The following is a 27,633-nucleotide window of genomic DNA, read 5'->3' on the forward strand; positions in this document are numbered from 1 at the left end:
TAATTTCCGCGCAGTGTAAAAGCAGCACCAGACTGCATCGCGCTCTAATCCATATCTGTGGCATCGCGGCATCGTGTTCGTCGTGTTCGTCGTGCCCATAGCTGTCAAATGTGTGTGTCACTCTAATTGTCAGTTAGATGTCAGTGTGTGTACTTTTTTCGTTGATGATGGTGTTGTTGACAAACTGAGAAAAAATTTACTAATTTAATTTTAGGATTCTTTTGTGCAATAACCTTCTGAGTTCATATCAGCACTTAGATTGTGTGTATGCGTTTTTTAATATTAGTATGAACTTTTGTGATTCAATGTTTTGTGAATCTCGTTTTCATTGTTTCAGATAAACGAGAGAAAGTAGTTATAACAATAAACAGGCGAGGAGTGGCCAAAGAAAAGTCTTAAACGTTGCGTCGATCAACGTTCAGAATGTCGACGAATTACTACGATTACTATGATGGCAGTCAAATATTCTTGTTTATAGCAAACAAAATATGTCTTCCTATAGATCTTGTAAGTATTGAACTTTTTGCTTCAATTTTATATTTAAACACTGTAATACACTACAAAGTAGTTTTCTGCAATTTGCTATATGAATGCTAGAGTAATTAGTATTATGTTTTATGTATTTAAAGATTTGCAGCTAAACCACTACATTTTGTTGGAGTTTAAACTACTACATCACAGCACAAATAATATGGGATTTTCATATTTATTTGTACAAAATTAGTTAGTATATATAGTTTTAGCGTAATTAACGCTTAGTTTCCATAATATAGTTTACAGCCCATCTTTTCTTAGCTAGTGGAAAGAGAAACACTAAAATTAATTCGCTTATTTGTGATTTAGGCTGTCTCTTATTGTGCATTAAAAAGAAAAAAGCAAAATACAGATTCTTAGTCTAGATAGTTGTATATTACTAAATTTATTACTATTTGAAAAATGAAAAGTATAACGTAACACAGCTAGTCTAGTACAGTCGAGTTCATAAATATATTGGCAGTGCCCAGTGTTTCAAAATATTATTGTGCAGTAGTTAATTCAATACTACACTACTGCAACATGTTAATGAACAGTATATGATTACATTTTATTTATGTTTGAGTTTGTATTGAAATATGTGATTGATAAAACGCTAACAATATTTTGAAACATTGACACTGCCAATATATTTATGAACTTGACTGTACCTATATTATTTCAAAGAAATTTAATTAAACACTAATTGATTTTAGAGCTGTAGAATAATAAAGTTAATAATAATGTACAATAAAATGGAAACACTATTAATACCTAATAATATGTCCATTAAAGTATCTACAATAATTAATATTACTTGTATCTGTATCTGTAATGAAAGTTCAAACAGAAACACACTATACAGTGTGAGTCACGTTAAAGTGTACATATGAAGATAGATGAAACTAGACCCATTTTTTATTGACAAAAAAGAGGTCAAAAAATTTTTGAGATTTATTTTTTATAGATTTTTTTTTTCTTCCAATTACTTATTGTAAAGAAAACGTACTAACTTTTAAACTAAGCGGTATATCCTGATAAAATAAAAACAGTAATAATGCTAAATAACAGGCGATACAATAAATGATGAAACGGATATCCGGTAACTATCCGGTAGGCCGGATATCCGGCCTAAATTTACTATCCGGCCGGATACCGGATAGTAACTCACTATCCGGCCGGATACCGGATATTAAAAAACTACGACAATTTCCTTTCAAAAAACTAATTTCTTTTTCTGGGTTATTCACTCTAATGAAAATTTTTAATCTATATATATAAAAATGAAACCCGTTTCGCGTTGTCACGGCATCACGTGTGAACGGCTGAACCGATTTCGATAATTCTTTTTTTTAAATGTTTGTGGAAGTCCAAGGATGGTTCTTACGGAAAAAAATATTAAGAAAATCTCTACGCTAAGGCGGTACGAAGTTCGCCGGGTCAGCTAGTACTAAATAAATAAATATCTGTCAATGTCGAAATATAGCCAATTAAAATGGGCGATCTTTTTTTCACTGATGGTCTGATGACATGATGCAATTCAGTCAGATTACGTAGCAAGTAAACTAATTAAATTTTCCCTATTCAACCATACACTCACGATGGCAACTGAAATCACCCGAATTAATTTGCCCCCTAGACAAGTGGCAAAATCTGACATTCTATTCGGACGGATTCGATTTACGAAAACTGTGACTAGTCTAGTCTACTAATACCACTGATCGCGATCGAAGCACCTGTGCGGCGCTCAACTCGTCACGACATACAACGAGACAGACAATGGGCCAACTATCCGGCCGCCGGATATCCGGCTATCCGGCCTAGCAGCTCGCCGGATATCCGGTATCCGGCCAAACCACTATCCGTTTCATCTCTAGTTTTAACTAAGTCTCTCCAGGCGCGCCATTCAACGCTTCGTTAACAACGAAACTGAAAATGGCTTTAGATTTGTAATTTTGATAAAGACAAGTTAGATTTCAAATAAAAACAAAAGATTTCGAAGTAAAATAAGCATTTTAGTTAAAATTAAAATTGTCTCTACCTGTAGCGGAGAATAATGTTGTGGCAGGCCTTTGTTCAAACGATCATAGCAAATGTTGTGATAGGGATAGAGACATGCGATTTTTGGTTTTACAAAGATAATACGATAGAGAATAATACAAAATAATAAAAACCACCTGTTATAGGGGCATTTTTTGGAGAAATTTATCAAATAACCAAAAAAACACGAATTTAAAAGCAGTTTTTTTTTAAAGTATCATTTTTGATTATTTGTTGGCATTTTTTGTGTATTTTATGTATTTTTTAGTATCACCTGTTATTTAGCATTATTATTGTTTTTATTTTATCAGGATATACCGCTTAGTTTAAAAGTTATTACGTTTTCTTTACAATAAGTAATTGGAAGAAAAAAAAATTCTATAAAAAATTTAAAAAAATCTCAAAAATTTTTGACCTCTTTTTTGTCGATAAAAATAGGTCTAGTTTCATCTATTTTCATATGTACACTTTAACGTGACTCACACTGTATGTTTTAAAAGCTTAGATACCTTTGTAAATTAAAAAAAAAAATATGTAAAAAATCTTAGCAAGTAAAAAGTAAATAAAAGACATTTGAAAAACAAGTAACTAAATTACGTGTGCGTTACCTCAGCGACATCTCCATCTCCACCATCTCGTCGGTGCCCTGCCCCGAGCGCGTCTGCCTTCCATTTGTCCCAAGATAATTTGTTTCTCCAGACAATGCCTTGGAGACCGCATAATATGTCCAAAGAAACAGAGGGTACGCTTTAGGCATATAGTGGAGAGCCGCGTGGTGATGTTGAGCTCTTTTAATATGGACTCGTTGGTTCGCATGGCAGTCCAGGGTATGCGGAGTAATTTCCGCCAACACCACATCTCAAACGCATCGATCTTACTGCTATCGCGGCTTCTCAGGCTCCAAGTTTCATCATTAGTGTATGTTATAAAAAGCAAGCATTACTGCAGCGCAATCTTATTTTCTCCAATGAGGATCATTTCGATTTTTAGCTGTGAATGCAGATTTATAGGGCTAAGAAATCCTTAATACACAGTCCAAAAATTTTTGTTCTACGACAAAAATTGACGAAGTTATGGCCAAATTACTAAAAAAGAAAGTTTAGCTGGAAAAAAATATTTTCCATCCCAATAGTACGCCGGCTGCGCTCGATTCGGATATAGTGACGTCACGCGGCCCTGCGTACGTTGACTTTTAGCGGCAAAAACGGCCTATGTTTATTACTTAATATCTTCGTAAGTAACGGTCCGATTTGGATAATTCAAAAAGATATATCTTTCTTATGTCTTAAAGATTAACGTAGATACTAGTTTTATTGAATTTTCTACAACAGTACTGATCCTCATTACGATCTTAATTCTCGGCACATTTACAGGATATAAGGCACTAACTTTTCCATATAGGCACATCTTGATCAGCGTCACCATGTCGCTGAGGTAACGCACACTAAATTACTGTAACATTACAATTAAAGTATGTACAATGTGTTCCTGGCATTGTCCCATAACTTTAAGGGTATTTTCTATGAATAAAAGTAAGTTAAAATGTGTCATAAAACTTGTGTTCCAAAACGCACAATTTAAAAAATAGTTGATATTTTTGACGGAAAGGATAAGGTGAATTAATTTATATGGAAAAATAAATCGAAAAGAATAATATCATTAGGAACACGTTGTAACCTACTCCGAAAAAGTAACTAAGATGTAATAAAAAAATACATCAAAAAACAAGTCAACTTGTTATTTTTCTACCAGTCTCTGGTTATTTGATAGCTTTAAGCTGAAATTAAAAAATCATTACTGTGGAAATGTTATCGAATTTTTGGTCTTGATTTTAATTTTATTTTGTTGATGTAGATCTATCCACACTGTAATATAATTATTGTTATTACAATTAATAGGCGTCTACGCTCAACAAGTCTTTCCCTTGATGCTAAGAACACTTAATTCGTGTTATTATCATGTTTCAATTTTGAATGATTTTTGTAATACCTACTTATTAGGTGCCTACTTAATTCACTCTCTGATCATCACAATTATTATACTTTGACTAGGGTTTTTTAAACATAGCTTTGCTCATATCAATTTGGTTTTACACAATGCTTTTATCTTATTTTCATGACATCATTATTTTCCTTTCATTAGGTTAATTTTTTGATCGCACAAATAGCTGCACTATGCCTGGCCAGACTGTTTCGGAAACCATTGAAATTTGCTTCGCCAGAATTTCGTCATTCCGTGTGCCTTGTTATAGGTTTGATAATGGGATATTTCTGCTTTGGAAAGTAAGTTTTAATAGAGTATTAATTTATTATCTTCTGCTTACATCGTTCCTTAACCTATAATTTCGCAAAATATTATCTCACATTATAATTAACATAAATATTAAACAATGCGAAACTTCAGGTAGGTGTTTTGTGCATTGGAACAATTTGAGTCATCTAATCGCATTGTCATCGTTGCAGTGTAAGTTTTAGCAAGACGTGATATTTTATTTAAAAATATCAATTTCGCGTAGCTTTAGGCGCGCTGCATGCACTGAATATAGATCTGTAATGTCATCGAATTACTTACTAATTTTGATACCTATTAAAAAAACATACATTCATTTAACATTTTTTAAATAAGAAGTAAAACAGCCGGGTCGCCGAGCACGTAGAATTTCTTCCAATGACCCCAAGCTACCCATCCTTTTCTCTCGCGCGTAAAATTATATTGCTGTCGCGACTGGGCGACGGGCTGCCGCAGTTAGTGTGCGAACGCGACAGCAACATTATTAGGCGCGAGCGATAAGGATGGGTAGCTTGGGGTCAATGGACGAAATTATACAGGGTGTTTGGCGGAAGGTTAGACAAACTTCGTGGGTGGGTGGTTTTATTTTTTTTTCCGAAATTTAACCTAATAACTTTAAAATTAATAAAAACAAAAATATCAATTAAAAAAAATTAGCTCACTTAGGGTCAAATGGGCGAACTTGTATTCTTAAAATGACCTTACCTATACACCCACGAAGTTTGTCTAACCTTCCGTCAAACATCCTGTATAGTGTAAAAAATAAAAAATACTATTATTATTTTTGGAATTACCAAAACTGCTTTGTTGGAATTAGAAACAATGCAGTCCTGCTGTCCCCCCTGCTTGGCCCCTCTGGGGGAGCCAACAGGACTAGATTTTTAATCAATGTATTGAGGACTGTTGTCTCCCCTAGCAAAAATTATTTAAACATTTTTATAGCATTAAGAAAGACTGGAGTATGTACCTGAATTAATGCCAAATTGCCAAACTGAATACCTAAACGTATGTTATATGTATAATAATTAACATTTGGATAACGAAAAAAATATAAGTTCTTGGTACCGGTACTATTTCAGACTATTTCAAAATCTGCTTTACTTGATTTTAACAGATCGTTATGAATTATCCCTACTAAATAATATAAATGCGAAAGTAACTTTATCTGTCTGTTTGTTACGAATTCACACCTAAACCATTGAACCGATTTTGATATTTAGATAGTTTTGAGTCCTGGGAAAAGTCGTTGGACAGTTTTTTGGAACAGTGATGCGCTCTATATTTTTTCTGTGACAGACAAAATTTTACGCGGGCAAAGCCGTAGGCAAAAGCTAAATACCTCTATTATGCTATTCTCATGTATAAAAAATATTATCTACTGTAAAGTTTATCAAGTGTAAGTAAAAATCCGTTTAGTAGTTTTTACGTGAAAGAGTATCAAACACCCATACTCACAAACTTCCGCATTTACTTACAACATTAGTAGGTAGGATGCTAAAACTGAATAATTTTAAATTAATCATAATATTCAACAAATTACTTGCTCAGTGACAGTGATTTAAAATGTAATCCTACATATTATTTTCTATCCTTTAATAAATAAATTCTGTTCTTAGTGGATGTTTACACCCTATAAGGAACCTACCTGCCAAATTTCAAGTTTGTAGGTGTTAGTTAATACCGGCCGGCACCAATACCAAATACCTATCAAAATTGTAATTATTACCTACTTGACAAACGTTTAGGTATTCAGTTTGGCAATTTGGCATTCAGTGAAATACTTCAGTTTTTCATAAATTATGCTATAAAAATTTATGGCTCTTAAATAATTTTTGCCAGGTGGGACAACAGTCCTCAAATCATTGATTAAAAATTTAGTCCTGTTGTCTCCCCTAGCCAGGGGGGACAACAGGACTGCACCTTAGAATCAGATCAAATCTGAAACTGAACCCTGTCATTGAAGTCAATCGGCACTCGGCAGCAATCTTCCATAAAAAGCGCAATTTTGTTGCATACTTAACGCAAAAACTGTAGATCTTACTCTGCAAACATAATTCATTTATTCATTCATTGCTTCATGTTATACACTTACATTCACTTAAGTTATAATAATTATTTTACTGAAAGATGTGAATATGTAGGTAGATCACATTTAGAATTTTTTATACTAGAAGACGCTTTAATATTGCATTGTATTTATGTAGGTATCATTTTGATAAAATCACTCACCACAATATCTCGACGGTCCCTACGTACAATTCAGTATCTACCAGTTCCGTGATTTGCCGTTTTTGTTTGCAAAACCTTCAGAGGACCCAACAGTTGCGGCTCAGTTCAAAAAACATACACTTTTTATTCAAATTGAACCTTAAAACGCCAAAAAACAAATCCCGCAACTACAAAATTAGAACGATTTCCGCAGTAAAATTGCATTAGTGGGACTTACGAAAGTTTACGCTGGACCTCACGCTTAGCTCCGCGCGCCCAGCCCCGCAACTGCCACTTTCATTCACGCAGATCGAGTGAATTGATACGTAATTTATGAAGAAAATAGGTATTATTATGGTTTCTAACCTAATCTATTTCACTCAACATTATACCAACGGCAAATTAATCAATTAACTGTAGGAACCTGGTAGTTGCGTTGTTTCACTAGGGAAAATTAAAGTTACTATTATAAGTAAGTGGCACTTACCTATTTTTACGTCGGAAAATTATAGTGTCTTCTAGCCGTAACTGCCACTATAAATGTTTTACTTTGGAAAAGTTTGTTTTATGTCTATAAGCAAGTGCCAGTAACGGTGTTTTACGCTGAGAAATTGTATTTTAGCAATATCTGGTGGAGATAAAAGTGAAGACAAAACAATATAAAATATGATATACAACACGACTGAAGTATCTAGGGTCATTTATTAGACTTAACGCAACCAAGTTCTTCTCCTATGCTACTTTTTACAAAATACAAGTTTGTAAAAATATCATAAAATTTATTTTATTTATTTATCAAGCATATTATGGCATTCAGAAATAAATATAAGTAGGTAACACTTACAAACAAAAGTTTCAATTAACTGTAGTTAGAAGCTACTATTACATGATAATGCTTACATGATATTGCATACATACCCGTCAGAAGGATGAGGTATACCCACTAAAAATACCCTGATGTCCCCGTCACTCGCTATAAGTGCTAACTTTGAGGTTCCAGACAAAGACCTCCCGCCTACACGGCGACAGTTGGGACGAGAGCAGCTGGAAGTATACATCTTTCCCGTACGCACACTCACCGTCAGCTGACGTATACATCTTTCCCGTACGCACACTCACCGTCAGCTGACGATGGAGGCATTGCATGCCTCCCGTGCAGCCTCACGACCCCGTTACGCTGGCCATTACTAAGGCAGGAAGATAAGACGCAATCATACTATCACCTTCCCTGGAGCGAATTCAAATGCACCCGCACTTGCTTTGTAGTCGCGCTATTGGACTGCAGCTTCTTTCGGCAACTTGTCTTCTCAGATAGAGGTGATTCATTACCACCCAGGTTTTGTTACCGTCCACATAGCTTTGACTATGCTATCCCGCAAGAATATGGTGTGCCGTATGCTCCTAGCCACCACAATACAGTTAGGGCTCGAAGGATCCGTGCCCAGTCATGGTGCGATCGCTCGAGCAACCTTAAACTTCTGCACGAGTGTGAATAAACTACCAGACTACAGCACAGTCTAGCGAGTCTCACGTCAAACGGCTTCTCTGTCCTCCTAATGTGGAGCTTTCACCTCGTTCTTCACGCTGCATTAAAGCCGACGATGTAGCCCTGTAGACTTTCTGGGCCTGTTAAGGTCTTAGAAGATGGGCATCGTTACCTTTCCCTACGAGGGTGATGCCTTAGATGAACAGAAGTAGCTTGCCAGCCACTCGTGAAAGGCTGCCCCGCCACCTAGCGAAAAATCCCAGGATGCTCCACCTTGCCGGTTGGCGACCGGACGGGAGGACCAGGTGGCCATCTCTGGGGGGGTTCGGGCGTCCCCGCGGTCTCCAGGTCAGGCTCCACACGGTCTGCTATCCCTGCCTGCCTCTCCGGGCATACACGAAAATGCCTCGCTCAACTGCCATACTCTTCCTACTTATTCACTCTCAACAAAACATAAAATGAAAGCACAGAGAACAAAGAAAAAAATTAAACAGCGGTTGCACGTCCTCCCACTTAAAGTGCACCTCACCAACATACGAGGGCTGCACTCCAATCTCTCTGCAGTCCACCACCATCTAGAGACTGAAAAACCGCAACTGCTGTTCCTCACAGAAACGCAGATCAAATGTCCAGCCGACGCAGCATACTTGTTCTACCCTGGGTATACACTGGAACACAAATTCCAAGCCCGGGCGGGAGTCTGCATCTATGCCCGCGATGACATTTGCATAAAGCGTCTCAAATGCCTGGAGGTTCCTGGATTCTCTGTAATTTGGGTTTTGGTGGACACAGGCCTAGAGAAATTACTCTATGCCTGTGTTTACCGTTCGCACAGCGGTGACCATGAGACAACCCGGCTGTTCGACTACCTCAGCCAATCAGCTGATAAGGCACTAGCCCGATACCCCTCTGCACAGTTGGTGATTTTGGGGGATTTCAATGCACATCATCAAGAATGGCTCTTCCCATATCAGGTGACCGATCACGCTGGGAGAGAGGCACGTAAACTAGCTCTGACACTTGATCTCTCGCAATTGATAGACTGTGCAACCAGGGTCCCGGATGTCGACACTCACACAGCCAATTGCCTAGACCTTGTGCTGACATCAGATCCAGACAGATATTCCACCATGGTTGCTGCTCCTCTTGGAACTTCTGACCACTGCCTGGTGAAAGCTGTATCGTCATACTCCCCATCCGATCGTGGCCCTTGTGGAGTAAGAAGAGTATGGCGATACAAGTCAGCAGATTGGGACGAGATGCGCCAGTTTTTCGCATCTTTTCCTTGGAGGCCGGCTTGCTTTTCTTCTCAAGATCCAACGATTTGCGCCGATGCCATCACCGAGGTTATACGTCAGGGTATGGAATTCTTTGTTCCCTACTCAGACATTGCCTCAGGTAGCAAAGCTCGCCCTTGGTTCAATGCTGATTGCCGTCATGCTGAAGCGTGTAAGCAGTCGGCGTTTCTGGCATGGGCAGATGCTCGAACGCGCGGCTCACCAGACACTCGCAATCTGAAGAAAGCCTACAACCAGGCCTCCAAGTCTTGCAAAAGAACACTACGCAGGGCTCGCTACGACCATATTGGACGCATTGGCTCAAAACTTGCTTCTTACCCAGCCGGGTCTAAACCGTTTTGGTCCCTTGCCAAGGCCATCCAATCCAACTTCTGTCGCCCCAGCCTGCCACCACTGCTGAAACCCGACGGCTCACTGGCTCACTCTGCTGAGGAAAAAGCGAATCTTTTTGCCACCCTGTTCGCTGATAACTCCCGTCTTGACGTTGCAGGCAAAATACCACCCTCATTACCCCCTGCCTCCACCACCATGCGTGAGGTCCGCATACGGCACAAAGAGGTTTTAAATGTCTTACGTTCTCTTGACGTAAATAAAGCTAGTGGACCTGACGGAATTCCAGCGATAGTCCTGCGTAGTTGTGCGCCGGAGTTGTCTCCTATTCTTACACGCCTGTATCGACTCTCACTTAAGACTGGACTAGTCCCAAAATCATGGAAGCTTGCCAACGTACAGCCCGTACCTAAAAAGGGCAGTCGTGCTGATCCAACAAATTACAGACCCATCTCTGTTACGTCTATACTCTGCAAGATAATGGAACGTGTCCTCAATGGCCGACTCCTGTCATACCTTGAAGAAAATGACCTACTCAGCGACCGTCAGTATGGGTTTCGGTATGGTCGTTCTACAGGTGATCTTCTCGTGTATGCCACACACCTATGGAGCGAGGCCATTGAGAAACATGGAGAAGCTCTTGCCGTTTCATTGGACGTATCAAAGGCATTTGACAGAGTCTGGCACGGCAGCCTACTAAACAAGCTTCCATCTTTTGGAATCCCTGTTGGCTTCTGCAAATGGATCTCCGATTTTCTTGAGGGACGATCAATAAGAGTAGTTCTTGAGGGCTACACTTCTAGTCAACAACCTATTGACGCTGGTGTCCCTCAGGGTTCGGTGCTGTCTGCAACACTATTCCTACTGCACATCAATGACCTGCTCAAACCCGGTACCTTTGGGTATGCAGATGACACGACAGTGACAGCCAAATATATATCCAACGCAAAAGCCGACAGGCGTGAGGTCGAGTCTTGTCGTGAGTCCCTAATTGAACGCTTAAATTTGGCCCTTCAGGATGTCTCTGATTGGGGCGATGCCAACCTGGTCCAATTTAACGCGTCAAAAACACAGGCGTGTCTGTTCTCCGCCAAACGAAGTCCATTTCTTATGGCTCCAACATTCCGAGGTGTGCCTGTCAAAATCACCGAGCGACTGCAACTCTTGGGCATTGAAATGTCCAGCAAGCTGAACTTTGGCGAGTACATCGAATCCATAGCGAAAACTGCTGCCAAAAAGCTTGGTATCCTCTCGAGGGCAAGGCAGTACTTCTCCAAGAAGCAAAGGCTGCAGCTTTATAAAGCACAGATCCGACCTTGCATGGAATACTGCTGCCACCTCTGGGACGGCTCTGCCAAGAAACATTTGGCTGCTTTGGATTCGGTGGAAAGGCGTGCCAGAAGACTTATCGACAGCCCTACCCTTGTTGAAGCGGCGCTCCAGGAACTTGACCATCGCCGTAAGGTAGCATCCCTATCGGTTTTCTACAGGCTACACTTCGGAGAATGTGCGAAAGAATTACATGAATTAATTCCACCAGCCCCCTTCCATCATCGGGGAACCAGACGCAGGTTAGCGTACCATCCCTATATTGTTGACATTCCACCAGCTCGCACTAAGCGTTTCGATGACTCTTTTATAATGCGAACAGCTAGGGACTGGAATTCGTTGCCTGCTGCTGTCTTTCCCGAAAACTATAATCCGGGCCTTTTCAAGGCGAGAGTGAATAGGCACTTACAGGGCAGATATGTACCATCCTAGACCGCATCCCACTTAACATCAGGTGCGATTGTGGTCAAATACCTGCCTTGTTATGCATAAAAAAAAAAAAAAAAAAAAAAATTATGCTTTTGAGGGTGCCAGTATAGAGCCCCCGGCCTTTCTCCATAGCCTTCCGACATAGAGTTTTCGGACCTCCAAATTAGGGAAGCAGCCATGAAAAAGCAAGTTGTCTTCTATACGCATGGCGACGAATTGGAAAAAATGCGAGCTGCCACTGGTTATATACGGTTAAGGTCACCGTATTTGCACTCACTACTTGGTGGCCACTGGTGATTAACAGGATAACTCTTTGATATTTGATCTGGGCCTTAGTTTTGACAGTGGTGTGGGCGTCAGGTTAAGGTGTCAGGGATGCCTTTAAACATAATGCCGTCTGTTTCGCCCAGGCAAGCCACCTCGCTGTGGTAGTTATTTATTTATTTATTTATGAGGATATTCATGTAATGATGAAACTATCTGCATGACAGAAAATATGAAATATTGAAATATCCATGCCCTTGAAAAGGATTCCATTTAGTACCCAGTTGTATTCAATGTTCCACAAGATCGAACTCAAAAAAGAGCCATGTTGATCTTTGAACTCGATGCCATGCCGTCAAACCTGGCCGGCACTATTGACAAAGAAAATGTACCGGTTCTACAAGTATTCTTCAGTCAAAAGACCCCTCAGATAAGGAAGAATCTTAAGGTATTGAGTGCCTCCAAAATGCAACTATCTGGGAAACGAGGCGGGACGCTGTTATACCTCGTCGAGCAAGACTATGGGCCTAGAGTGAGAGTTACGGTCAGTAGTAGCTGAACTTTGTTCCCGTGTACAATTGCTTATGTGGCAGTTAATAATTTAAACAAATATATTACTCCGACGTAAAAGTTAGTAAGTACCACTTACGTCATCTGTAATTAGAAACATTCCGTTGTATAAGTGAGTAAATGACAAATAATACACTTATTGTGATTATTTTTTGATAATTCTTCATGTTTTATAAAATATACCTCATATAAAACTATTATACCAAATTTCATCAATGTATGATAAATAGAACGCGAGCTACACATGTTTAAACCTTCAAACCGCTCTCCTGTAAAATTGGCCGTTTTCAGATACGTTTTTATACGTAGGGACCGTCGATCTTATACCTACTTACACACTTTAGATTAATAAAGCCTTTACACAATACTCAATGTATCGTTATCGTACGGACAAAGCAATAGGTGGGTAAATCTATTTCAAATTATTTCGGCGAAGGTATTAAAACATCATAGTTTCATTTAATATAAGGAATTTAAGAAGTGTGCATGACCCGATAACAATTCTTACATTATTCTCGCTATGATTCCCTTGCGTTTGTACAGACTAAGTTATCACCAGTAAATTTTAATAATCTATTGATATTTTCTTTCAGACAAGCAATTCACTTATCAGTGTTACCGATGATGAGTTACATATTGCTAAAAACAATACCACAACATCTTATGGGAAAGTAAGAGAACATAATTATATTATTTTCAAAATAAATATAATATTATGCTTTCAGTAATTTTCCCGTGACTACGTTATTACTGCATCTGTGATTCAAAGCTTTCTTGTAAGTAGAAGTATGTACTTAGGTATTTCCATTTTATTCATTCGGTTATTTTTGTTACAGCGTTATATTGGCTGCCTCGATGTTATATTTGTCATGTCTACATTTGCATCGACAAATATATCATACAGCGGACTATACTTTGGATATAACAGGTAGGAAATGTAACTAAGAATTAAATAATTTACAAAATCAAGATATTTATAAGTATTATATTAGACAGTGTGAGTCACGATAAAGTGTACATATGAATTAAGGTGAAACTAGACCTATTTTTATCGACAAAAAAGATGTCAAAAATTTTTTGAGATTTAAAAAAAAAAAAATATAGATTTTTTTTCTTCCAATTACTTATTGTAAAGAAAACGTAATAACTTTTAAACTAAGAGGTATATCCTGATAAAATAAAAACAGTAATGATGCTAAATAACAGGCAATACTAATTAAATACATCATAAAATACCCAGAAAATGCCAACAAATAATAAAAAAAAAACATACTTTTTGAAAAAAATCTGCTTTTAAATTAGTTTTTTTTTGTTATGTGATAAATTTCTCTAAAAAATGTCCCTATAACAGGTGGTTTTTATTACTTTTTTTTATTCTCTATCGTATTACTTTTGTAAAACCTGAAATCGCATGTCTATATCCCTATCCCTATTACAACATTTGCTATGATCGTTTGAACAAAGGCCTGCCACCACATTATTCTCCGCTACTGCAGGTAGAGACAATTTTAATTTTAACTAAAAAAAATGATTATTTTACTTCGAAATCTTAAAGTTTTTAGTTTGTCAAAAATTATGTTTTTTTATTATTTGTTGGCATTTTCTGGGTATTTTATGTATTTAATTAGTATTGCCTGTTATTTAGCATTATTACTGTTTTTGTTTTGTCAGGATAACCTCTTAGTTTAAAAGTTATTACGTTTTCTTTACAATAAGTAATTGGAAGAAAAAAAATCTATAAAAAAATAATAAAAAATTTGACCTCTTTTTTGTCGATAAAAATAGGTCTAGTTTCACCTTAATTTATATGTGCACTTTATCGTGACTCACACTGTATCTGCTGATCTGGATTAGAGATGAAACGGATAGTGGTTTGGCCGGATAGCCGGATATCCGGCGGCCGGATAGTTGGCCCATTGTCTGTCTCGTTGTATGTCGTGACGAGTTGAGCGCCGCACAGGTGCTTCGAACGCGATCAGTGGTATTAGTAGACTAGACTTGTCAGTTTTCGTAAATCGAATCCGTCCGAATAGAATCTCAGATTTTGCCACTTGTCTAGGGGGCAAATTAATTCGGGTGATTTCAGTTGCCATCGTGAGTGTGTGGTTGAATAGGGAAAATTAAATTAGTTCACTTGCTACGTAATCTGACTGAATGAGGGCTATCGTTTTAGCGCTCACCAGTTGGCGCCACTGTAGAGTAAGGTCCTGTCACTTGCTAGTAGCGAAGACAGTGGCGCCAACTGGTGAGCGCAAGAGTGGTAGGAGGACTATCGCATTTGCACTCATCAAGATGGCGCCACTGTAGAGTAAGGTCCTGTCAATCGCCAGGGGTGCCAACTGTTAAGTATAAAAACGATAGCCCTCATTGCATCATGTCATCAGACCATCAGTGAAAAAAAGATCGCCCATTTTAATTATCTATATTTCGACATTAACAGATATTTATTTATTTAGTATTAAAAATTGTCATTAGAGTGAATAACCCAGAAAAAGAAATTAGTTTTTTGAAAGGAAATTGTCGTAGTTTTTTAATATCCGGTATCCGGCCGGATAGTAAATTTAGGCCGGATATCCGGCCTACCGGATAGTTACCGGATATCCGTTTCGTCTCTAATCTGGATACATAATATTAAGCAATATTTAACATAGGCGTTTTAACGCCGAAACGGCTGAACCTCAGATCATAGAAAGAGAATAGATATGAAGTCGCGCGTAACTACAACGAGAATCAGTGTCCCCACATTTCCCCCACCACAGCTCCCACACACACATTCAACTGTGTAAAAACAAAGCGACTGAGAGTCTACGACAACATGTGCAACCGGCTTAAAAGTGCTGTGATTGGCCAGAAGGCGTGCCTTATGGCCAATCAATGGCCGCGTGACGTGACGCACACTTTGAAAACGCTAGTGAGAGAACAAAGATAAAATGGAGTCGACAAGATATCGATACTTTCAATCGGGGCAAGGCTCGAAACTGGTTTCACAAAATGCTTATGTATGAAAACCTTTTTATTATTATACGTTATTATTAACTACTATCACGCATTTACTCTTTAATTATGGCGATCTGCGTACCGCATATGTTTATCAAAAATAATGCCTATATTAGGCTTTCAACTAGCTCTTATAGTAATTACATTGTTGACAGTTACTAATTACTTCTACTGTTATTATTTTTTTTGTAAAATCTTATAATCGCAAGTAACACATCATTTTTTTATTTAAAATTACAAAATAGAAAATTACAATTTACTTCTATTTATCGATAATAGGAAACCGCATTAGAACACGAGCACGGCACTATGTTACGACCGGCACATGCGGCCGTACTGTGTATTTTCACACGAGAGTGGATATCGGAAGAAATTAAATACATTGCGCAGTAGTTGAGCATGACATAAAGTGGTTGCTAACTAAATCGTCAATGTACAAGTGTGTTAGAATTTTTATCACCACTGATTTCGATATCGCAGTAACTGTTACGGCACTGAATTCGTTCGTAAAAATGTTTATTTTTTTTTATTTATAAGCAAAATACCAATGGATTTGCAATACTTACATGTAGTAAATGACTTCATTGTTCCTGTAGTTCTTCGTTTCACTTGTTTTATTGCACGTAATGACGCATTATCCAAAATATCGGAGAACATTTCCTTAGTACGACTGAATCGCGACTAACCTAGCTACGCGGCCAATGTTCGTTTCTGGGCATATCGCGGAGACAAGCGCCACGCCCCCGTTTCACATCTATTCCCTTCTATGATCTGAGGGCTGAACTGAACCAATGTTGAAAAATATTGGTGAAATTAGGAAAAATTGCCTTCCATAATTTTATCGCCAAAAAAAATGAAATGCTAATTTAAAACTTTTGGTAACAAACAATGTTTCTGAATAAGTAGGAGATTTTGCAGCCGAATGTTTGATCATAAGATACGCGATAAACGGTTCCCTATGCATTTGCACAAAATTTTTAGTCCTAATAAGTATAATTCTTGGCATATTTAATTACGCATGATGATACTTACGCATATTTCTTTTTATTTTGTATGTAAAAAAAAACGCGGCTTAGCCACTGCACCTTGATGACACTAAAATAATGTTAATTAAGGCAAAGTAAAATTTTATGAAAAAATATAATACCTAGGTATTAGTTAAAATCGTCAATTTCATTAAAAACAAATGTTTGACGACAAGTTTTATTTTTTGTTTCTTTAAAGCGCGCGACTTGTTTTAACCTTTCGAAATGTTTCATTACTATTCATAAAACCAAGTAAAATACAATAAAAAAATTTCGTATTGAGGACTGAGTGCTGTCTTGTACATGCTAATTTACATTTTGAATAATGCAAAGGATTGTAATTTGTAATATCTTCACATAGCATAGAGTTCAAAGGTAATATTTTAAATGCTCCAAAAATTTACCTAAGAACACAACTTGGGTACTACCTACTTTGTATTAGAGGTAATGTATTTTGAGATAGGTAGTTATTGTTTGTAACAAAGTAAGTAAATGAAAAATGGTCGTCTGATCGCATCTAAACGATAAACATCTAAAAAATGTGTAAAAGTAGTATAATCTGTCATACATACTGTCTTCAGGCTTCCGAAGGCTTTCAGTTTTTTAGTGTATCGGTGTGGTTATTTTCCGCTGTTTTTTTAAGTGATGTAGTTTGGACGCGATTAGAAGAGAAGTAATTTATCGTCGTTGACTCTTTGTAAAGGTCAATCCGACCTGTTTATACGAAATACGACTCTAGCAAATCAGGAACTCCATGTTTTATATGTTAATTCTGTAAAGGTGATTACTTCACACACTTTGAAAATTTTCACTTAATTACAGGTCCACTAATGGTAATAACTCAGAGAGTGACATCTTTGGCCTACACGTTACAAGATAGTGTAGCTCATAATGAAATAAATTCTAATTCTACGAGCAAATCTAATGACATCAGAGTGATGAAAATTCCATCACCTCTTGAATACTTCGCGTTTACGCTGGCATTCCAGACGCTCATGTGCGGCCCCGTTGTTTTCTATACTGATTACATCAAGTTTATTGAAGGCCCCCGAGTCAATGAGGTAAGCGAGGTGGCGTGAGTCGCGCGCATGAATGACTCAGGTCACTAACTTTGTATTGATAATTGCAACAATAGAAGATTGCTATGTTGAATCAGTAGGGAAGTATTCAATATAAGAACATTTTAGAAGGAGTTTCGGTTTGGTTAGTGTGTAGATGAGAGATGTTTTATAAAATTATAACAATCAGAATAAAAACAGTGTTGCTTTTAAGGAAAGGACATAGTGGAAAGTCTTGCTTTACTTGCAAGCAGTTGCCCGGTAAGCGGAAGGTCGTGGGTTCAATTCCCGCCTTAGGCAGTTCCATTTTTTCAAGTTATTTATAATTTTCAAATTAGTTTGAGATGCGACTCTTAACGCAAAAAAAAAAAAACTATTGTAGAAAGTAGCTCTGCAATAAAAGTAGAAAATAAAAGAGCAGTCATCTTATTAAATCGTACTGTCACATTTCTGTACAGTTTCGTAGAAAACTAACACTATAGCCTGACCAGGAACATAAAAACCCTGGCATAGAGGCGCCTCTTTTGCATTTGATAGTGCAACACTGAGTACAGTCGTACCTGTATTAAATTAATAGGCTAACTTTATGTATCAGGATTCAGGATTACGGGCTAATTTTATATTTTCTTATATTAACGAAAAGAGATTATTTATTATAGGTTTAAAAAAATTAAATGAAACCATTAATCGAGCTAGTAGGATTTATTTTATTATTCATCAATAAATCAAATTCAGAACTTGAATATTCAACTACAATGTCTGCTCATGAACGCTTCAAACGCGGTACTTCGCTCCCAATTCCATAAAATTCAACACTTACAAAGTGACTAAAAACTTTAAAATAGGTAGCTAGTTGAAACACCACAGCTAATTTTCATAGTGGACTGTACTATACGATAAACATGTCTGTCAATTTGACAACCTTTGTCGGAAACATTATTTAATGAAAATATTGTCCGAACCCTTAGTATTTCTCTTCGACAAATACTTTAACACATTGTGAACCACTTTTCTTTCACGACTATAAAAAGATTTTAGCAATTTAATTCACAAAATCAATTGCGCACATTTAAAATAAAGTTTGTTTACACTTTGACAGCAATAGACTGACATGCAAGGTGACATGACAATGAAGTTTTCAGTTACTGTTGCCATTAAAAGAAATTAGTACCATTAGTTTTCCGCAACATGGCGAGGGTTTTTATGTTCCTGGTCAGGCTATACAATAAAATTTTAGGATTACGACAAATAATGATGAAGATAACGGAATTTTCCTCTGAAACTTTCCTTATCTTATCCCTTTTTATAATGCTTTTAACACGCTTTATTATGATAATTGCAGTTTCCATCATCAAAAACCAACAAGTGTTTACTCGTTTTTTATCACAGTACTAATTAACCCTTAAGTAACACCGTGGGGTAATTTTTTACCCCAGGCGCATAAAAAATTACATATCTTTTTTCTACCGAAGCTAGTGCAATGTCGTTTTGTGTATTCTCAATGCAGAGTGTGCGCTTTAAGCTCGTTGACGCGGGATGTGAAAAATATCATCCGTTTGGCTCGTACAGGTAGGTTGGGTGGAAAGTACCCCAGGGTGTTAGTTACGCATGCTTTAATTTATCATCACCTAACATGTTATTAATAGGTTTTTACAACATTGAAACAAAATGAGTAAAAAAATGTATATGACGATTAAGTAGCCCGTTGTCTCGAGAATGCAGAGAAATAAATAGAGCTTGATTTACATGATACTTTTCGAACTTTGAAGATATCCTCTCAAAACACAGCGTTCTTAGGCGTGTCTGATGTGTTATGAAAAAATAATAAGGAATAAAATAAATAAAAAATATTTTTTCATAATTTTATTAAAAAATGTTTTTTTTTATTTTGCTTTATTATAAAGCCAGAAATTTTCGTTTTATTTCATTTTGTGTTTAAAATATGTATAAAACACTTATTCAATGTCCGATTATTGTAAGTTTTTGGTTCCCACAATAACTTTCCAAGATTTTTCTAGAAGACCAATGTGAAGACTATTATTATAGTCTTTTTCACCTAAGATGATTCGTATGTCGTTTCGAGTTTGAAAGTTATAGAGATGTCACATAACTAAACCATAGCGATTTATCTATCGATTTTTTTCTAAGTTAGTAAAACCTACTTTTAGAGAAATATTTTGTATAGGTGTTATTTAACAAAAAACATGTTTTTTTTAGTTACAAAATATTATTGTAACAAATTTTTATTGATAATAATCAATTTCCATGGACTTCGTGTTCCAAAAAACGATTCCTAAAAAGTACAGGTTCTGTTTCTTTAAATTAAAAACTGTTAATTTATTTTCAATGACTTTATTAAAGTCAACAATCGAAAAATATAGTTGATTTTTGTGATGTTTTAATAACTAAGTATTCACTGCAATCGATTAATGAACCGCGGAAATAATCGATTTTGTTATACATCTCAGCACTAAATCTATTCCGTTTCACACATTGCGTACATTAAATAAAAAATATTTTTACATCGTATTTAATCAAAATATAATTAATAGACTCAGATTTTACTATAATATATTTCAAGACAAGTAACTAGTTAATTTTTTTTTATTATACTATTGCTAATAAAATACAAATATTTTTTCAAAAATATTCTGCATATTATTATGTAGTATGCGTAATATGGATAACCTTGAAGTGTCATACGGATTATCTTAGGTGAAATGAACTATAGTTGCCAATGAAAAATTATTTGTTTTTTGTTATGATTGATTTAAGATGTTTCTTTATGCTAGATAGACGTTCTTTTAAAGCAATAGTATAATTTAGTGAGTCCATTAATACATTATAAATCACAAATTAAATTGATTTTAAATATTGACTTAAAATTTTTCAATTTCCGTTTGGGGTATTTTTTTACCCCAGGGTGTTCAAAGTGTAACCAAAAATAAGGATGTTACTTAAAAGGGTTAAGTACCTATACAGGAGAGATTGTAACATAGTTTTATCATTTCAAAAATATTGAAATAGGCACGAAATGCATTCTCAAATAATAAAATTATATTCAAAACAATGATGGCGTAATTTAAGTAGGATAAATAATATAGAACTGATATTTATATTTGCTTTTGCCCGCGGCTTCACCCGCTTGAAATTTAGTTTGTCACAGATCGTCATAAATTATAGCCTATATGTTATTCTGGCTTATAAACAATAATACTGTAAAGTTTCATCAAAATCGGTTCAGTAGTTTTTGCGTGATCCTGACATCCAAACTTTCTCATTTATAATATTAGTAGGATACCCTTTTTAATTATTGTGGGCGTGGGTAAACAAAATATTTATGCCAGTTTGTAAAATAATCATCATTCGATTTACAGACTGATAAAGACAAACAAGGTGCGGAGCCATCCCCGCGGCGTGCTGTCTTCTACAAGGTAGTGGGGTCCGTTGCGGCGGCGGTGCTATATCTGACACTCGCAAAGAAATATTCACTGTCAGTTCTAGAAGGTCAGTATATTTTATTGTCTTACAATAATAATACTATAAAAAAGAAGGAATAGGTATACTATAACATTGCATCAAAAATAATAACGCAGTGGTGGTCCTTGTGTGAATCCGTATGCATTTCTGAGAAGAGAGCAAAGCTGATATTATTTTTAGAACACAAGAACTGGAGACGTCCTACTTATTATGAAACATCTGGGGGCACGGCAGTGCCCCCGCCAAGTCGAGCGCGAAGCAAACACTGCCGTACCATCCTTTACTGGAACCATTTCGCCGCATTTTCAGGCCCCTATTTGAGAACCTCTGGATAAGACCAGAACGCAGAAATTTTCGTCATCTAGTAAGCTATAATCACGTACTTAAAATCCAAAATTTCAAGTCTGTTGGTCATTTAGTTCCGAAGTTAAGCGAAAGCAAAGTTTCGCATTTACGACACTCACTCACTGATAATCATCAAAATAGAACTAGTACTTCCCATAAACTCAGAGAGCTGAAAAGACAATGCCGGAAATTGGCGTCTTTTTTTTTTCGCGCGGCCATCGACCAAACCTTGTTTTTTGATTACAAAATAGTGTAATAAACCAAACTTACTATGACATGTATACCTCTAAACTCAGTCTGAACTGAGTTACGAGCATTAGAAGTTTGATGATTTTACATACTAGATTTGCTTTTTGCGCGCAAGTTTTGTATGAAATTGCAACAAAATAGTGACATTGTATGTGTAAACAAACAATACCATCCATTGAAGGCTCCAGACATCAGTGTGGAGTAGAATCAGCGCAATAAAAAAATAGCGGAATATTTTGTTGCACTTTCTTACAAAACTTGCGCGCAAAAAGCAAATCTAGTATGTAAATCATCAAACTTCTAACGCTCGTAACTCAGTTCAGACTGAGTTTAGAGGTATACATGTCATAGTAAGTTTGGTTTATTACACTATTTTGTAATAGAAAAACAAAGTTTGGTCGATGGCCGCGTGAAAAAAAAAGACGCCACCTTCCATACAAAATCTGGCATTGCCATTTGGTACAGAGTTAGGGTTTAATGGCCACATAAAGGGAAAACTATAAAAACTAGGAAAATCGAAGATCTGGAGTAACACCACATTCATAATAAATACTACTCCGGCACCGTGGTATTCGCCTGTATCGCTCACCGCTAGATGGCGCTAGCACTAGCAAGCGGTGTCCAGATTTTTTTCCTTTCTAGAGCCCCCCGTCGATTAAGTTGAATGTTGTGTAATTTGCATTTCGTTGATTTCGTTTATTATATTGTAAGGTTCGCTAAGGTTATGTTATTAAAACAATTCTGATTCGTTGTCCATTTTAAAGGTCGTTGAGTTTATTTGTGTTTAATATCGTAAAAAATGTCGATAAAACGACGACGTTAAATAATTTTGCCACTTTCTACAAAAAGAAGTGAAATCCCACCAAAAACATTCTGTAAAAAACTAGCCAAGTCTCGATGGAGCTGCTTGTTTATCTCTAAAAAGTAATGAAATCTAGACAAAGTCGTGCCAAGTCTATGGTTCCTTACTGCGATTTCTTTATTATTATAGTTAATGTTTTGTGACTTGGCCGTTGAAGGGTACAAAACCAGGTAATCCATGACACCATTGCACCAATCTGTCGCCAGAACCGCTACCCATTGGCGATGGAAAATTGCCACTTGGAAAACGTTGATTCAATAACCAGTCAATTGTAGGCTTAATAAAGCTGCGTATTTCAATAATACTTATTGTATGATTATCTTAATAAAGATTGTTCAACGGCCAAGTCACACAACATTAACTATAATAATAAAGAAATCGCAGTAAGGAACCATAGACTTGGCACGACTTTGTCTAGATTTCATTACTTTTTAGAGATAAACAAGCAGCTCCATCGAGACTTGGCTAGTTTTTTACAGAATGTTTTTGGTGGGATTCTAATTCCGGATTGTAATATTTTCCGATATTTTAGTAGTTATTCTGCTATTCAGAGCGGAGACGAATTTAACAAATCAGATCATTAAAATCGGTCCAGCCGTTCTTGACTTTTTTATATGATGTAACTAACCTGTTTTCGGTTAAATAAATAATAACAACAATACAGTTGAAAAAGTATGTGTAAGCAAGGCCATAAGCGGTCGTTTGTATGGAGCGTTTTTGGCAGTGGCGGCGTAAGGCGTAGGCGACGTGGGCCACCGCCTACGGCCTCGCGGAACAAGGGGCCTCGCGCATCAAAAATTTTGCTCACATGTCAAATTCAACTTTTAAATACTATTAAATACTAGCTTTTGCCCGCGGTTTCACCCGCGTGAAATTTAGTAGGTATGTCACAGATCGTCATAAATTATAGCCTATATGTTAATCTGGGTTATATACCGTAATACTGTAAAGTTTCAACAAAATCCGTTCAGTAGTTTTTGCGTGAAAAAGTAACAAACATCCAGACATCCAGACATCCAAACATCCAGACATCATGACATCCAAACTTTCGCATTTATAATAGTAGGATAAATTATTGATAGCTAAACAATGTAGTAAAATTTTTTTTTTCCAAACAAATTCAGCCATAATCAGACACAAAATTAAGCAACAACACGGTTTTAAGTGACAAACATTATTCTTTGGCGCAAAATTCCTTTAAAAATAATCACTGAATCAAGAAATCAGAAACTGTCAATAGACATTGACCCGTTTTTTATTATTATTTCATAAAATCCGTCTTCAGGTCGCCACAGAACAAGGCCTCGCGAAATCTGTCTTGCCCACATCAAATTTAGGTCTTGCCCCGCCACTGGTTTTTGGGAAACTTCAAAGAACTTTTTTTAATACTCGCGGTGTCTACGAATACGAAATAATTGTGTTTGCTTTCAATTATAATAGTTAGATTCGCTAACACGGAATGGATATAATTAATTTATTGTGTACAGGGCGGTCTATAACCTACTCCAGAATTTCTATTTTGTAATTGTTTAAGTTCTTTCTAATGAATTATGTTGGTATTACAGAATTAAATGACCCCACATCTGAAGTTTCCCGATCGTGGTCAGCGCTGTACCTACTGTGGTACGCGCACCTTTGCGTCCTAGTTGTGCGCTGCAAGTATTACCACGCGTGGTTGCTCTCTGAAGCCATTTGCAACAATTCCGGAATGGGTTTCAACGGCTACGACAATGATGGCGAACCCAAGTGGGACAAAATGAGCAACATAGATGTGTTTGGATTCGAGGTAATATTGCTTTGTTTTGTTTCTTACTTTAAGGTTCTATGCAGAGTGGAGAGCGAAATATTTAACAAAACAATTAATTTTCAAATGCAATGCGACCTTTGAGCGTTTATTGTGTGCAAATAATTTAAAAGATGTAAAATGTGTTCGATGGCAGTTTGCGCAAAACTTCCGCATGGGACTGGCCAGCTGGAACAAAAACACGAACGCGTGGCTTCGGAACGTGGCGTACGAGCGCGGCGGCGCGGCGTGGCGCACCGCGCGCGTCTACGCGCTGTCGGCCGTGTGGCACGGCTTCTACCCCGGCTACTACCTCACCTTCTTCGCGGGAGGCATCTTCACAGTAGCGGCTAGAAAGGTTCAACCCCTTTTTTATTATTTTGTTTTACAGCGTGACACGTGTCTTAGTACAATTGTGTAATCGACATTACTTTTTATGAGGTATCAAAAGGTTTTTGTAATAATTGTAACATTTTTTTTTTTGCTTAAAATGATAACTTTTGTAAATTGTAATACTGTAAAGTAACATTTATTTATTTTAATAGGATGATATTTTAATTATTTATATTTTAAAATCAATTGTTTCAGATGCGCGCTATTGTTCGTCCGCTATTTTTAGGCAGCAGACCCACAAAAATATTTTACGATTTTCTCACTTTAATAACGACTCGTGTAGCTATGACTTATGCAACTGTACCCTTCGTATTGTTGCAGCTAGGCCCCAGTCTCGCTTTTTACGGGTAGGTTATTTTTCTACTTTGAAACATTAAAGTTTCTTGTTTATGTTTTTACTTTATAATCTGTGTTATTTTTTCAGAAAACTTTATTATTCTCTGCACTTCATCGCAGTAGGAGCTTTATTGTTACCTGGAAAGAGTAAACGTTCTTCCTCCGTACAAAGTCATGAACATCCTAATATATCTTTGAAAACTGCTTCTGACTGCATGCCAAAGGAAAATGGCGAAACCAGCAATAAACTAAAAATATCTTAGAAATAATGTATTTTTTGTGGAAAGAAAGGGATTAATTTGATGTTTGGTGATAGTTGAGTAACGGGTTGTCACATAATTATAGTGTCATTTAATTTTAAGGCATTAGATGAGGCTTCTATTAGCTGATGGGCGATTATTGTTTTATTGCATTTACATTTGATTGGATAAAAAAATAATTAAACCTTTAATAAAAAATATTATGATAAAACCTATCGAATAATAAGTTTAAAATGCTTGTAACCTGAATTCTAAAGTATTCTTATATTTGATTAATGTGATTTAAATGTTTGCTTGTATGATGCCTATCGCTCATGGGAAAACAGCAGCTCATCGGTGAGTTGCTATTTTTTTATCATAGTTTTAAAATTTCATTATCATGGCATGAGTCTACTACCTACTACTTACACAGTTTATGTTTATTTATAACTAGAATTACTTAAACCATATTTTCTTAATATTATGCTGTAGGATGGTAACATGTCCACATCGGGCGCACCAATAGAAACCCATTAAGGCTTTTAAAATGTACCTACCTATTAATTCCAATCACTATGGTAATATTTGCGATCATTTTTTTTCTGAACTACATAATATTACACAGTAATTTTCAAAGTTCCCATTACTATCACGATTACGAAAAATAAGAAATTGTTACATATTTGTAAAAAGAAAAATTAATGGCTTCTATTTATGTTTTTGTGTCCACTTGTGTTTCTGATGAATACCTATTATTTTTTTGCATCAATTACCTACTTTACTTGTTTTTTTGATGTGTGTTAGAAAGTAACTTTAATTGTTAGTGCACTACAAAGTTTCAAGTGAATGGTTAGTTATAAATAAATGAGATATGATAACGTCTTCCACGTTTCCTTAGAACATTAACACTTTAAAGTACAAAATAGGTACTATACACTTAATATACCTACTTAGGTCGCGCAGCGAGAGTTGAGGTGTGGTTGAGGCGATATACAAGGTGTGGTTTTGTAAAAAAACGCCCATCTCAGGGTGGTAGTATACACGACACTGATGCCAAAAAAAATATATTTTAAATTTTCATGGAAAAATTCATGAAATTAAAAAAAAAAATGTTTTATTACGCGGGCGAGCTATCGGTCAGTCTCCCCGCTCTCCCGGGGCGGCGCGGCCGCATGTAGAGATGGGTAGTGGGTAAAAACCCATTTCACCCGATTGGGTTTAAACTGGGTGATTTGGGTAAAAACCCGGTTTTTACCCATTATCACCCCCCATTCTGGTGGGTGAAAACAAAAATAGCGTATTTTTAAAGTGAGAAGTGGTATTTGTTGCTAAGGGGGCGTTCTAGTGTTACGTAATGCAATCTGGTGGGAGAGGAGGTCTTGAAAAACGTTACAATGCGTTACAGTGGCGGAAGGGCGGTTTGATTTCAAGTTTTTAAGCAGAAGTACTTTGTAGTTGGTGTTGTTATTTGTTACTTTATACCGTAATATCATCAAAGAGAGAGTTTGGCATCTTTGGCATCAACCCCCCCCCCCCCCCCTCCATGTCCTTGCCATGATCACAAATTATTGTGTTCCTACTAAATTTCTTCTAAATCGGTTCAACGATTCTTGAAATAACACCATTTTATAAAATAATTGGTCACATCATCATAACGTGATGAATTTTACGATTTGGCCACGATATAAATGCATATTAGTGTTAAATTTGACTTATTACTTATTAATCAATAAACTTAAATGAGAAAAATTCAATAAAAATAAAGAAAAGATACCAATTGAAATAATTATAAAATTATTTGTTTTCACCCGGTGTAAACACCCACGGGTGGAATGAAACGGGTTTTTATTGGGTTTTTACCCGGGTGGAAACCCATCTCTAGCCGCATGTGCTCGGTGGTGTAGCGGGGCACGCGGTGCCCGGGTGGTGCGAGCGGTAACACGCGCCGTCTCGAAAGTAGGGGGCGTCTAGGGGGGGTTGCCGCCCCGGGTGCCAACCTATGCTACGCCGCCACTGCTGGCGCTGCTAATGACATTTTGCTCGCTGTTCTTTGCGTTTTCTTCGTTGTTGCCAATGGTTGTTGCTCTATTCTGCTAGGTATACTTTATGG

At 36.8% G+C, this 27,633-nt stretch overlaps 1 protein-coding gene across 3 annotated transcripts; it reads left to right on the top strand.

Annotated features, from left to right (window-relative positions):
- On the top strand, positions 1-26,405 carry LOC135074556 (lysophospholipid acyltransferase 6). 3 transcript variants are annotated; one of them, XM_063968881.1, is made up of 11 exons: positions 1-110; positions 338-507; positions 4,696-4,835; positions 13,350-13,427; positions 13,593-13,684; positions 17,601-17,839; positions 21,214-21,343; positions 24,338-24,558; positions 24,713-24,913; positions 25,144-25,295; positions 25,373-26,405. In XM_063968881.1, the coding sequence occupies exons 2-11, from the start codon at positions 424-426 to the stop codon at positions 25,545-25,547; spliced, it is 1,512 nt and encodes a 503-aa protein (XP_063824951.1). In that variant the 5' UTR covers positions 1-110; positions 338-423; the 3' UTR covers positions 25,548-26,405. The 3 variants fall into 3 exon arrangements, with proteins under 3 accessions (XP_063824951.1, XP_063824950.1, XP_063824952.1); XM_063968880.1 differs by lacking the exon at positions 1-110 and adding an exon at positions 152-261; XM_063968882.1 differs by lacking the exons at positions 1-110; positions 4,696-4,835 and having other exon boundaries at positions 417-507.
- The last annotated feature ends 1,228 nt before the right edge of the window (positions 26,406-27,633 follow it).

This window comes from Ostrinia nubilalis, chromosome 9, assembly GCF_963855985.1.
Source record: "Ostrinia nubilalis chromosome 9, ilOstNubi1.1, whole genome shotgun sequence".
NCBI lineage: Eukaryota > Metazoa > Arthropoda > Insecta > Lepidoptera > Crambidae > Ostrinia > Ostrinia nubilalis.